Genomic DNA, 13,646 nt, shown 5'->3' on the forward strand with positions numbered 1-13,646 from the left:
CAGTTCACTTTTTTTTTTTTTCAACTGATGCTACTACTATAGGGTACTTTTTTTTTCTATTTCCGCTGGAAAATTTGTGGCTTGGAAAATTGTTTTATTTTTTTAACTTGTTTGTTTTTAATTGAAATTTTTTTTATAAGTATCTATTACGTAATTTTTTTTTAGTCAAGTATAAAAAGTAGGAAGAGTTTAGTTTTTACTGTAGTTTTTTTTTATTAGTTAATATTTTTTAAATGAAGAGGATGTTACTCTTGATTAGATCGTGGGAATAAATATTTTTTGTCAGTATAAATATATTGTAAAAATATTCCCAAAACCTAGAATTCTACAATCTACTTAAACTCAAAAGAAACTTGATTTTTAAACGGTTTTATATTTATTTATCATATATAACTCGCTTTTTTATTAAATTAAATTTTTTATCATAATTAAAAAACAGTTATTGATCTTTTCTTTCTTAAAAATATTATTCATTAATTTAATTTTTTTTTAATAATAATTAAATCATTATAAAAAGTCTCATTTTTTTTTTTGAGTGTAATTTAAATAAAAAAAATTTTAAATAATTTTATCTTCTAAAGAAAGATTTTAATCACACTTTCAATCAATTTCATTTTCTCATATCCTCAAAATTAAAATATAATTTTCCCCTTTTAAAACAAATATATAATCATCTTTCCAAGTAATTAAAATCCCCCTGATAATAAAAAAAATTTTCAATCAACAATTACGAGAAAAAATGAACTTAAATAAAAAATAAAGTAGTACTAAAAATGTCGCATTACTGTTACTATAAAGTAACTCCTTAAATAACCTTAAATGTACGATAAATAATTTTTAAAACAACATGTTATCTATCCCCTGAAGCAACGGAAGTAATTTCACATTTAATATATAAAGCATTGAATATTTACCATAAATCTACCTTCTATTTAATCTATTTAGAATAAACGAGCGTGGGTTTTAAAAGACTCGGTTATATTACTTACACCTATAATAAATACCGTGTACACCGACATATTTTAAATATAAAATCTCGTTATATAGACCAAAGTCATTTATTAAGAGTCTCTTCTCATCAATGATCAGCTTTCATTTAAAATTTTTTTCCCGATCTACACGTTTATTTTATCACTTGCATTGGCAACCCGTTCTAGTTGATCTGCTCGTATCTATCCTCATCATATCCTCGCAACTCCTCCTATCTATCCCGGGAAATTTACAAGAGTAAAGAGTAAAGATAAAAGTACCTTTGCCAAAGATATAGGTATGGTTAAAGCTAAAGCTAAAGCTAAAGAGGTTGTTGTCGTGGTTGTCTAACCACTGCTTACCCGGTATTCAGTACCGAGTACAGAGCTGAAGCCAAAGGACTATTTTTCCTTTCCGCAAAACCTTTATAAATTAAACCAAAAGGAATAAATAAAGCGTGAGGTTAGTCGAAGTCGAGGTGATCCATCCCCGTGCGATTGGCGGACTCGAGAGCTAACAATCTCAAAGTAGTTACACGCGATTTCTGGTTGGTTGGTAAGTAGGACTAGCGGGGATTCATAGGCAGGACTCCTCCTAGGAGAGATCACAGTTGTATTCCAACTTTCCTGCCGGCAACAGCCGCGTGTTTACATCAACAACGGGTTTATTGTTGAAGGCCGAATCAGTACCGAGCCAGACCTCGTAGTTCAGATACCTCAAGTACTGTCTAATCCAGTTTATACCAAGTTCAAGTACTAATTACATTACACAAAATTATTCTTCATTTTTTTCGACTTTTTATTGTTAGTTAATTTTTTTTTAATTTTAATTTTATTTTTTATTTAATATTTTCTGGTGCTTGTGGAGTTTGTGCATGTCGTGTCAACAATTAATAAGAAAAAAATAATAAAATAATATTGCATTGTATTGTAAGGTTTTTATTTATTATTTAAAATTTAATGATTTTTTACTTTCATTTCTCGAAATTAACGAATCGCGTGCGTGACTCTGGCTGTTAACTAATATAACAAGTGATTTTAAACGTAAAGGTAAACCCGTATACACAGTAGGTAAGAACAAAAAATAATAATTATTACAATCGTACACAGGTTTATGACAATTAACCATAAAATAAAATAACAACGAAAGCATCAGAGCATCAACAAGAGCCCTGTTATGTATATCTATTGTTGAAGGTTTTAAGCTTCTTAATGGCCAATGTGATAGCTTAAGACCCGAACCAAGCTATCGTATAAGTTTAAGAGCCATTAATTTAATACATATATAATAATAATAATAAAATAATGACGATGACAAATCAGCTTTTTAAAATAAAAAATAACATGGTCGCGGTCTAATTGTAGGACCAAAGTGTGTCATTTTTGGGTGGTATTAAAAATCGTGTTTAGAATATAATATTATTTCGGACCGTGAAAATGTTAGGGCTATTTAAAGTTTACTTCCGTTACAAGTTACAACAACAGTGAGTTCATCGCACGCAATCAAATGCAGCGCCGGCGAACCTTGACCGTGGCCAAGCGCGTTTTACTCCAGTCAGCCGAGTCGCGTGTATTCGCGTTTATATTTATATATACATATATAAACTTATTTTATATATATGTATGTGGATGTATGGGTGTACATGTACTTGCATCAATGTATAGACATTTATATATATATATTTATTTAGTACATAGTGTTCTTAGCGTTCACCTTCAAGTCGCGCGCTCTCATTCCTCTGGAGCGTAACGAAAGTGCACGGGCAACCTGTCCCACAGAGAATGATACTATTTTAATTTTTTACACGCTTAAAAATGCCCTTCTGATTATATGTAATTTAATATCGATTACTATTTTTTTTATTGTCTGTAAAAGTACTTTATGATAAAATAAAGTAATATAATAAAGGTAATTTGATACACTGAAAAAAAAAAAAAATAAATAAATAAATAAATAAAAAATCTTGGCTTAAGAAAATATTAAGGAAGATTAAAAATTTCTTGAATTAAGTCAAAGTTTCTTGAGCCAAAAAAATTTCTTCTTACTCTAAAATAATTTTTGTGAATCCTGGAAAAAATAGATATGAAAAATTCATATTATTTCAGATTTATTAAATTATTATTATTATTATTTTTATTTTATAATAATTTCAATGAAATAATAAGAATTTTTCATAATTTAAAAATTTTTTTTCGGGTCTATTTTTTCCGATTACCAATTTTTGTCTTCCTTCAAATTTTTTTGGTGTAAAAAGTTTTTTTTTGTGTACGATTTTAATAATAAAATAAATAAATAAAAGGACTTTTGTTTTTTTATTTATTTCTTGGCTTACTTTTATTAAAATTAAAATAGTCTGCGAATTTTGATCCTGTCATCTCGGTTAAAAAATAACTGTACCGTTAAGGCATATTTATCCTTTATAAACGCTCATTTTTAGCTTGTATTAATATGTGTACATATTTAATGGTTTATTTGACCACCTTTCAGCTTCAATTGTAACGCAATAGTTAGTGTATTAAAAAAATGAAAGCGTTGGAATTAGAACAAAGGATGTTGATCTATCTGGTGAATTAGTTTTGGAAATTTTTGGCGGTGAAACTTGTTATTCTATTGTATTAAAAATTAATTAATTAGTTTGATGATGATCATTAAAGATAATATGGTAATTTTAATTTTTTTTTGTTGGCAATATAGAAGATGCAGTATGAATGGAACGACAGAAACGCATAACGTGAGATCAATTTGCATTATTCTCACAGTAAGGAATAGAAGCTAACCGTTTAATTGTCACGTCATTTATTGTTAACAATTATTTAGTAAGTTTAAGTCCAAGCAAATTATTTTTATTAAAAAATTTTTTAGTTTTATATATTATTAAGTCTATTTAAGGAAAGAAAGCTTGTAATTAGAGTATTAGAGTCGGTTCTAGTCTTTTTATGATCTTGTTTTATTTTATAAAAGTAAGTTACCAATTGTCAGTTGAATTAAAGTCTCAGTAATGCTATGAAAATTATAAAAAATTTTATTTTTTTTACAATTAAATTTTTTAGTAAGAAAAATTTATAAAAAATTATTTTTGAAAAATTAAAAAAAATTTTTGATATAAAAATTTAATTATTAAAAAAATCATGAAAATTTTCCAATTTTTAATGAAAAATTAATTTGATTTATAAGGAAAAATTTTAAATCAATATAATTTTGAAGAAACCATTTAAAAACAAGCGAAAAAATTTTTTTATCACAATTAAATATTTCTTGATAATGTAATAAAATTATTTTAATTAAATTCTTCATTAAAGATTTTATTTCTGAAGAAAATTAATTTTTTTATCAGTGTTTTAATTTCAGTAAAATTATCAGCGAAAAATTAAAAATAAAAAGAGTGAGAAAAATTGATCTCTAACAAACATTAAAGAGTTTAAATTATAATTGTTGCGATTATTGAAGAAGAAATTGATAATAATTGAAATAAAATTAGTAATTGAGGCATTTAGAGTAATGTTGATTGTAAATTGTAAATAATGTCGGCTCTGTTCTGAACGAATTATAATGGGAGAATTATGAAAATATAATGGGTTGTAAATTCTGTTGCAGACTTGAACGTGGATTGTCGAATGGTGTGTGTTCAACACCAGGTGACTAATTGAGCATACTGAACAGTCAAAGTGATTTATTAGATAATAGTGATAATAAAAAAATAAGAAAAAATAATAATAGCAAATAGAAGGACAAGTTTATTTGATTCGCGATGAAATTGTCATTTCTGGTGATTATGGTATGCAGTGGCTGCTGTATGTCCCTTCCATCAACAATAATTCCGACTTCCACCCGGAATTCCTCAAACTTGAGCAAGAAAACGACCTCTCTTGCGAATATCACGGCCTCTCCGTTAGCAACGCGTGCTAAAGCCTCTGAAAATGCCATTACCACTGACTCGATGAGCACTAGTAGCACCAGCATCTCTGGAATCACTGCCAGTGGTGCTGGTACTGGTACCAGCAAAAGCAATAGCAATACTGATAATAACAATAGCTACGGCAGTAACAGCAGCACCAGTCCCAGTAGCAGCAGCAGTTATAGTGCCGGTGCGAGTACAATTGCTTATAAGAAAATTCAGCTGGAACAAGTTCAAGTTACTTCGCCTAGCCCGTTATCATCCAAAGAGACTCGTGAGTCGCCACCCAGCAAAATTCGACCGCAGATAAAGCTTCACATAAATTACACCAGTGTCGGCGAGGTGAGAACCTATTTATTATATTTTATATTTTTATTTTATGGACATTTTTTACCAGCAATTTTGCGGTTTTTTCAGTCTTTCATTAAATATTTATTTATTTTTCTTTGTTGGCATTTTCAGGCCTTGAAGGAATTTTTAAATTAGACTAGTCTTTTTAAATGATTGATGATTTTTTTTTATTTTAAAAATAGTTGGGATGAATGAAAAATTTTTCAGAGTTGGAAATTAAAAATTTAATTCAACAAAAGTAATTATATACACTAAGAAAAAAGAAAATTTTCGTTCAGAAAAAAATTTCTTGGCTCAAGAATCGTTTAAAATAAATTTTAGTTTTTTGACAAAAGAATATTAATATCTATTATGATAATAAAATATTGGCATTAATTTTGATAGATTCACAAACGAATAGGTTCACTTGAATTAAATAAAAAATAATTCGATTAATTCAATCAATTCATGAGACAAGAAAATTTTCTCAAGAGTAGTACTTTTTTTTCTCAGCGTATATTTTTTTTAGTAACTTCTCAAGAGGAATGTATTGGAAAAAATATACTTTACACAATAAAGAAATTTTTAAAAAATAACCAGAGATTAAAAAAAAAAAAATAAATGACATGTAATTAAAAAGAAAATAATCAATCTAACTTAATAAATCACTTCTCTTTACCCGCGAACAGTAATAATACTATTTTCTCGTAAAAGCAATACGGAAGTAATTTAATGATTACTCTCCAGAAACGTAACAATTAAATGTCATAATCTATTTTGTTCGCTGTTAAATCTATAAAGTCTATTAATTAAAAGCGTTTTACTTTCTTATCTCAGTAGTATTGTTTTCTTCTCATAATTAATTCTAAAAATTTTACTTTTTTCTCTTCTTGATAATCAAAAATCTAGAAACCCTTTTCTTCTTACATTATTATTATTTTTAATGTATAATGTACTTTATATGTTATTGTACGCAGAGATCCCTACGGTCAGAGTTTAAAATTCCTCGGAAGCTAATTCGAGATAGAATCAAATGTCACGAAATTTTTCAGTAGCCATAAACCGTCTGGTTCGCCCCCGTTTAAAAAATAAAAGAATAAAATAAAACTAAAAGATATCTTTACGAGGTACAAGATAAGTACATACGATCGTGTATGAAATAAATCTCATTGTCATTGTCTTTCTTCCTTGTTGTCCCGTGAAATAGTATTACACGTGAGAGTGGAGTGTATTATTGCAGTATGCACAAAGGAGGCCATGTTGTGGTACGAATCAATGCAACAAATACATGCATACATCCACCTCGACGTCGACATTTACATCTACATATATACATAAATATATAAACATGTATGGAGAAAGTTCTCTCTTCTCTTCTCTTCACTCGGAATTTTTTTTTATTCATCAATACAATCTTGTATTTATTGCTCCCATGATTCTCATGAGAGTTGCGCCAAATCCTACTTTATAATAAAAACTTTGTCTTGAGCGTACTTGATGTGCACTTCTGCATACTTTCTTTATTTTTAAAATCCATGACATTTGTACTTGTCGTGATTAATTATTAAACCCACCATCTATCTGCCTACCCTACTAATATAAATATATAAATATATTTTCTACTTTTATCTAGTTAATCATCATCAAAGCTATAAGTTAATAGAATGAAACCCACAAAGCAAACATCATCAAGAATAAATTGAAGCTATTAAACAAAATCTTCTATTAATACTAATATTAATAATTATCATTATCATTAGTTTACTTTTATTTTTTTACTCCCGATACCGCAAGCTAAAATTTTCTACCTATGCGTGACTGGATATTTTATTTGTTCGTGTCAATTCGTATTGGATGCTGATGAACACACGATACCCTATACATCTATATCTTATCTTGTATTCATCCATACGTTAATGTTTGCGTATATAATATGTATAAAGAGAGTAGGACCCAGTTTCACCAGTTGAGGGCTTAGGAGAATGTACGGCTAACTGCTTCGGAACTCGTTAAAAACAAACTGCATGAGCTCAGGTTGACCTCGAAAGTAAGAACGATCACTTTACTAGATCAGTAACCGAGATGAAACTTACAGGAGATTTTAAGTTTTAGATTCAAATTTAAATATTTATTTTTATATTAATTTATTCCATTAAAAAGGTCCAAAATTTATTTCTGATCAACTGGATTCGTTTTTTTTTTAATTATAGTTGATACGAATGTTTCTGTGATTTATTTAAATTTTACCAAAAAATTTATAAACATTATTATTTTTAATTTCAATTTATGTTTTGAAAAGTAATTTAAAAATTTAGTAATTATTTACAAGTGGGGTTAACCTCATTTTTGGCAATAACTAGGTGAAAAATTAACATTTTCAAAATTTTTATTTTTTGAATTTGCTTATTTTTACGGCGAATTTATGATAAAAAATATCGCTAAAGGAAAAAATAAAGATTTCGATAGCTAATTTACTTTTAAAAAGAGTAATAATAAGCCTTTAAAAAGAATAATAATAATAATAATAATAGTTGGAAAAAATTTTGGCTCATGTTTTTGGATAAAATTTCTATTTTATCTTTTTTTGATATATTTTTTTTGAAAAGTACATAAAAAAACGAACAATTTAAAAAAAATTGATCAATTTGATTAAAAAAAAAAAAATTTAACACGGGTATGGGGATCCCACTTGTTAATAATTATCAACAATTTTTAATACAGAAATTGAATTAAGAATATTATTATTATTATTATTATTTATTAATTAAGTTTATAATGACATTAAAGTTAACAGTCACTAGAGAATTTTTTAATTTTTTTTAACAGAAAAATTTGTTCCAAAAAATTATTTTTAAAAAATTGCATTTTTAATTTTTTAAAATTTCTACATGTCAATTTTTTTTATATATTTTTTTGCCATAATTCATTAAAAAAAAAAAAAAATTCTAAAAATTATCAAATATCTGCTAAATTTATCATCATAAGTTTATAATTAGAATTTAAAAATTATTATTTCTTCACAATTTAATAATTATTTTTCTATATTAATTTCTTTAGATCAAGATAAAAAGTTAAAGGAAGTAATAACATAATTTTTTGATGATGATAAAGTAATGAATGGTGAAGAAATTTAAAAGCCAATATTTATTTATGAAGATGATTGATTAAAAAAAGGTAAAATAGTTGTAGGTGAATGTACTTGCCCAAGAGTCATTAACGCTCAGTGGTGGCCTTAATGACCCTAGAGCCCAGAGAAGCCTTTATATTCTTTGTTCTATCTTTATATCCACTTCCGTATTTTATATACTAGTAAAACAGATAAACAAAACAGAGTAATAGTAATAGTATTTCCTTAATTTATCTTGTATGTATGTACGATTTGATCTTCAATGATTAACTACTCGTAATCATAAAGATTAAAAGTTAATTTGTCGTAATTTAATGTTGAATTGTTTAGGGCATAAATAACACAATATAATAATTAATGGAGTATAAAAAGGTTATTTAAAAAAAATTAAATTATTTTAAACCGAAAGTTTCGCACCATTAACGAAACAAATGTTAAACGCTCAAGTCAATTTTATATTCTAATAAAAAACTATTATTACGCCGTCAAAGAACGCTACTTTGATACTTTACGCTAGAAATTACCATAAAAAAAGTTTAATAGAAGAGGATAAAATAAAAAAAATAAATAAATGATGAAATAAAGAAAAAAAGTAACTAATGACAGGACGGTTATAAGTTTTAGTTTCACGACCACATTGATGATACAGCTAAAGAAATATTTTCTATGTCACCGAGTTTGTAAGACCGAAACGGTCTCGGTTAACTGACTTCCTCGTATCCACCCACTTGATTTTTACTATTCAACCATCAAACAGTTTTGATTTTCTAATTTTCTTACCCAGTAGCTCGGAATGTTTTTTTCCGTCAACTTATTTTATTTCCGTAATAATTCTTCCTATTTAAATCAACACTTTAACAACTAATGCATTAACTTGTTTTTCCGGTTATTTGAATCGTTTATAATTTTCCGGCAAATTTAAAATTAGCCGCTTACACGCAAAATAGATGGCATCAGTTGGCTAAACACAAACGGGGATTCCCTCAAATATTTATTTTAAATATTTACATACAAAAGATCTCACTTGCATAGTTATGGGTTATAATTCTAAACATTTCAATAGGTAATAGGTTTCATTAAATTGAAATAAAATAAATTACTTAACAAAACAAACACCATTTGTTACAGTTCATAAATAATTCATAAAAGCGTATCTCTGAATCACAAAGACCTTTGAAATTTTCTAGGTTAATACAAATTTAACAAAGGTTATTTTATGATTTGTTGAATATAACAAAATAAGATAAGTTAAAATATAAATAGCTGCTATTAAATTACTGTAGGGATGGATTATTAGTATCAGGTGAAGGTAACAACAACAGAAGCTGCTCTGTAAATTACACGTTAAGCCCTTGTTTCTTGACTTTTACGTATTGTTAACAAAAAACGTAAAATAAAAATATTAAAAATAAAATCTGAAGAGCTAAGTTGAAGAAGAATAAGAAGAAGAAGCAGCAGCAGCTTGGTAGTTTGTAGAATTGGAATTTCTCAGTACAAGTCACGATTTTTGTCTGTTACGCTTAATGATTGCGGTAGGAAGAGTTGCTTGTATGCGGTTTATCCACAGCCGTTCACTGTGTTGTTTCACAAACATCATTATCAAGAATATTACTTGTACACGATGTCTGTACAGCTTATGGCACGCTTAACTCTTTACCATTATTATCATTATGGTCATTATTATTTTAGCAGCATCTCTGACAAATCTGATATACCGTCATTTACTGTTCACATTAAATCAGACCCATTCATTATTAATCATTATTCATCTTTACCATAACATCTTTCATAAATTATAATACTTTTTGCTACATTTTTTTTGTCAGTTGATTTTTATTTTTACTGTTGTTGCAGACTGGAGTACGATTGCCAGAAGGTGCAAGCGCAGCGCTGGCCAAGCCGACAAAATATCATTATTACCCACATAATCAGCATATGTATTTATTACCAGAATGCGCTGTTCAACAAGTGTGTAATGCAGTTTATGTTAGATTGAATTTTACTCAACCATTATGTGCTTGTCCAGGCAGATATCGGGATCCTTGTAGTGCATCGCTTGATGCCGATGATCAGCATACTACGGAACTGGTTACTGATCCACATACCAGGGTAAATTCCAGTTATTTTTCTTTTATAATTTTTATTCATTACCACTACCTTTATCTTTATCATATTTTATTTCCTATACTATCAGTCGATTGAATTTAAATATAGATATAATTCTTTGACGATAAATAATACTAATCTAGTATGCTCCCAATTCTATACACTTAACTGTTTTTTATATAATATTAATCTTTGTTATAGTTTATAATTATTTACCATATATGTTATTAGGCATTGACATTAGTTAAGACATGTGAACCAGTTGCTGAAATGCGAGAATGTAGAATGCCGAGAGACTGGTCATTACTTGCGTTACAAAATGTAAGAACTGGAAAATCGCATTACCTAGTTATCTGCAAATGCCCAGAAACAAATATCCTAGGTATGCTTTTTTTTTTTTTTTTTTTTTTCATTATTTTATTTTATTTTATTCCTTTTATACCTAGTACTTGTATTCTTCAACAGCAATTATTTAAAACTGATAATAACAATTATATACTATTGTTTTATAGAGGGTCCTATGAGTCACGATCAACCTACATACGCTAGTGTTCCGGGTATCAGCGTCTTCGGAATGATGTGCGTTCAAGGAGCCAGAAAAGGACGCCCGTTACGACAGACACGTAATCTTCTCGGTATAATTATCATATACTTATTCTTATTACGAATATTTAATTTTAAAAATTTAAATCTGTTATATTAGATAGAGAGACGGTAACGATTATCTTACGTTCTACAACGCTCAACAGAGAACGTAATATATTATTGTACCGTTTGCCTATGTTTATAGGTATGATTCCTATCAACATGGGAATGATTCCCATGTTATTAGGGATTATCTTACTATATGTTGATACTTCCTTACTCATTTTAATGATTTTTGATCTTCTATCACTAGTATGTTATATCGTAATTGTTCATATACATTTCTCTCTATCATTTTTTTTTATCAAACATTCAATTGACCTTAAGCCTTGCGGGGTTACTTTACAACTTCCTATTTCTCTTTTAATTTTTTTTTAAGGAGATCCACGCAAAGTAGTTAAATTTTTAAAACTTTGGTTAAAATTTTGGTACTTATTCAATTAATGAAATCGTTAGTTTAAAAAATGAATATATTAATTCTAATCTTTGAAACCTTTAGATCAAGAAAATTTTTTATTTTTATTCCAAGTAGCATATTTTTTAATTGAAAAAAAAAAAGTGCCACTACACGGAAAACAGTAAACTGTAAAATTTACTCGGATTCCGGTTAATTTTTATAGTTTCAAACAGTACAGCGGACATCAGGGTGGCAAAAATATAAATATTACAAAACTTAATGTAGAAAGTGTAAAAGCCACAATTTATAATTCAATATCGAAAATAAGTAATAAGTAGCTGTCACTATAGTGAATTTAATTTTTTATCTTAAAAAATTACAGTTTCAAACAGTAAAAATTGTCATTTCAATATATAGTCGATACTATGAGAAAAAAGGGGGAACTCAGATGAGGAGAAGGAGGTCTTACTCTGGAAAAATTTAACGTTTGCGACATTAAAAATTCTATTTTTAAAATATACATTTTACAGTCCAAGCCAGTCAATAATTATAGTTTAATTTTTAGCGTTGCGTTTAAAATTTACCATTTTGCTTAGTTAATATTGACGTTGCTTGTATTAGAAATTTAGTAATTTTATTTTATATTTTTTACATATCATGCTATCATTTTTTAGGTACGAAATGATAAATATCAAAGTCAAAATTCTTAATTATTATACTATAACATTTTCGACATTCACATAGCGAATATTACTGTTTGAAATAGTATTTTCTTCCATGTAAAGAATAAATTGTAGCGTTTAAATGATAAATATATTATAAAGTGAATAGTAAAATCACGCTTTTACTGTTTGAAATGGTAATTTTTAGCAGTTGATCATTAGTTATTATAAATCGACTATTATTTATTACAGATTACTTTTTTCCGTGTAATAGGGGTTAAAGGTGCCACTAGTGGGGCCTTTTATCTTACGTAGCCTAATAATTAATAAAAAAATTAAAAAACAGTAGGTTTCCGGTATATTTAATGAAATAATTAGGTTTCAAAATTGTAATTTTTACATGTAGGTAAATAGAGATTCCACTAGCCGTGTATTTGGTTAAGAATTTAATGCAATTAACGATTTTAAAAAAATTTTATTTTCATTGAAATTGATTGATAAAATAATAAGCTTTCGATTAAAATAATAAAAAAAGTAGCTTTCCGAACGGACTACGGAGATATTTTATATTTTTATGAAAAATCACTCGGAACTTCCGTTCTTTAAAATCTTGTATTTGACTTGGCAACACCGCTTGCGCAGTTACACGAAGCATAAGTAACCGCGGATTTTTAAATGCTAGAAGATCTTAGTCATTTTAGTTAAACAGTAAACATAAATAAATTTTAAAGTTAGGGAACTCTTGCGGTGTTGTCAAGTGTATGCCGATAATTCATAGTGCTATATTTTTTATTAGTCAATTAAATGTTACTAATTATTTAATGAGTAAATTTTTCGGAAATTTTCTCAAAAATGTTATTAATTAATTTAAAAATTAATTTTAAGATGCATAACAAAAGTATTTATACGTATTATTTTTTTATGGGCATTTTTTACACTAGGAGGGTACTTTGATCTCCTTAAATTAAACAATAATTTTTTTTTTCAGGTATTGACACAATTGAAGACGATTTTGAAAATTATAAATCGACATTCCCATGGCACAGAGTACCAGAATTACTAAAATCAGCAAATTGGAATTAACAATCGTGATTTTTTTAAAATACGTATACGAATTTATCGCAATTGATAATTATAATAATATAAATTAATAATTTTATTTATTATTCCGCTATCATCAATTTTTTTTTTTGTGTCATTTTCACTATTTTTTAATCGCTATATATCATAACAATTTTTAGACGCGCCAATACTCCAGTATAACAAGTATATTTATAAGTTATCATAATTATTTTTGTGTAAATAAATTATGACGATTAGTTATTAACTATTCGTTAAGAATTATTCGATTAAATTCGGTAGCTAATTTATAAAATTTTATAATAAATATTCATTAAAATGAATTTATACTTTAAATAAAGTGATAAAATAAAAACTATCCAACTGGTTTGACATTTTTATAGGGTGAATAGTCATTAAATGTCCTTATATTTATTGAGTGTTAATAATATAATT

General features: G+C 27.3%; 2 protein-coding genes across 7 annotated transcripts in view; one reads left to right on the forward strand and one right to left on the reverse strand.

The window, feature by feature from the left end:
- LOC123260132 (elongation factor-like GTPase 1) overlaps positions 1-13,646 on the reverse strand; it is a 42,504-nt gene that overhangs the window by 24,151 nt on the left and 4,707 nt on the right. The gene's annotated exons all lie outside the window — the stretch shown is intronic.
- LOC123260134 lies at positions 1,567-13,229 on the forward strand. 5 transcript variants are annotated; one of them, XM_044721094.1, is made up of 7 exons: positions 1,567-1,776; positions 3,664-3,785; positions 4,564-5,206; positions 10,176-10,430; positions 10,659-10,809; positions 10,940-11,062; positions 13,120-13,229. In XM_044721094.1, exons 3-7 carry the CDS (start codon positions 4,718-4,720, stop codon positions 13,212-13,214), a joined length of 1,113 nt encoding a protein of 370 aa, XP_044577029.1. In that variant the 5' UTR covers positions 1,567-1,776; positions 3,664-3,785; positions 4,564-4,717; the 3' UTR covers positions 13,215-13,229. The 5 variants fall into 5 exon arrangements, with proteins under 5 accessions (XP_044577029.1, XP_044577028.1, XP_044577031.1 ...); XM_044721093.1 differs by having other exon boundaries at positions 1,567-1,772; XM_044721096.1 differs by having other exon boundaries at positions 1,567-1,721.

Source organism: Cotesia glomerata, linkage group LG2 (assembly GCF_020080835.1).
Source record: "Cotesia glomerata isolate CgM1 linkage group LG2, MPM_Cglom_v2.3, whole genome shotgun sequence".
Taxonomy (NCBI): Eukaryota; Metazoa; Arthropoda; class Insecta; order Hymenoptera; family Braconidae; genus Cotesia; species Cotesia glomerata.

Excerpts from the sequence above, each read along its gene's own strand:
- LOC123260134 (XM_044721094.1), top strand. The coding sequence starts at position 4,718 with ATGAAATTGTCATTTCTGGTGATTATGGTATGCAGTGGCTGCTGTATG. Across the intron at positions 5,207-10,175 it reads ATTACACCAGTGTCGGCGAG|ACTGGAGTACGATTGCCAGA; the intron begins GTGAGAACCTAT and ends CTGTTGTTGCAG. Across the intron at positions 10,810-10,939 it reads CCCAGAAACAAATATCCTAG|AGGGTCCTATGAGTCACGAT; the intron begins GTATGCTTTTTT and ends ATTGTTTTATAG.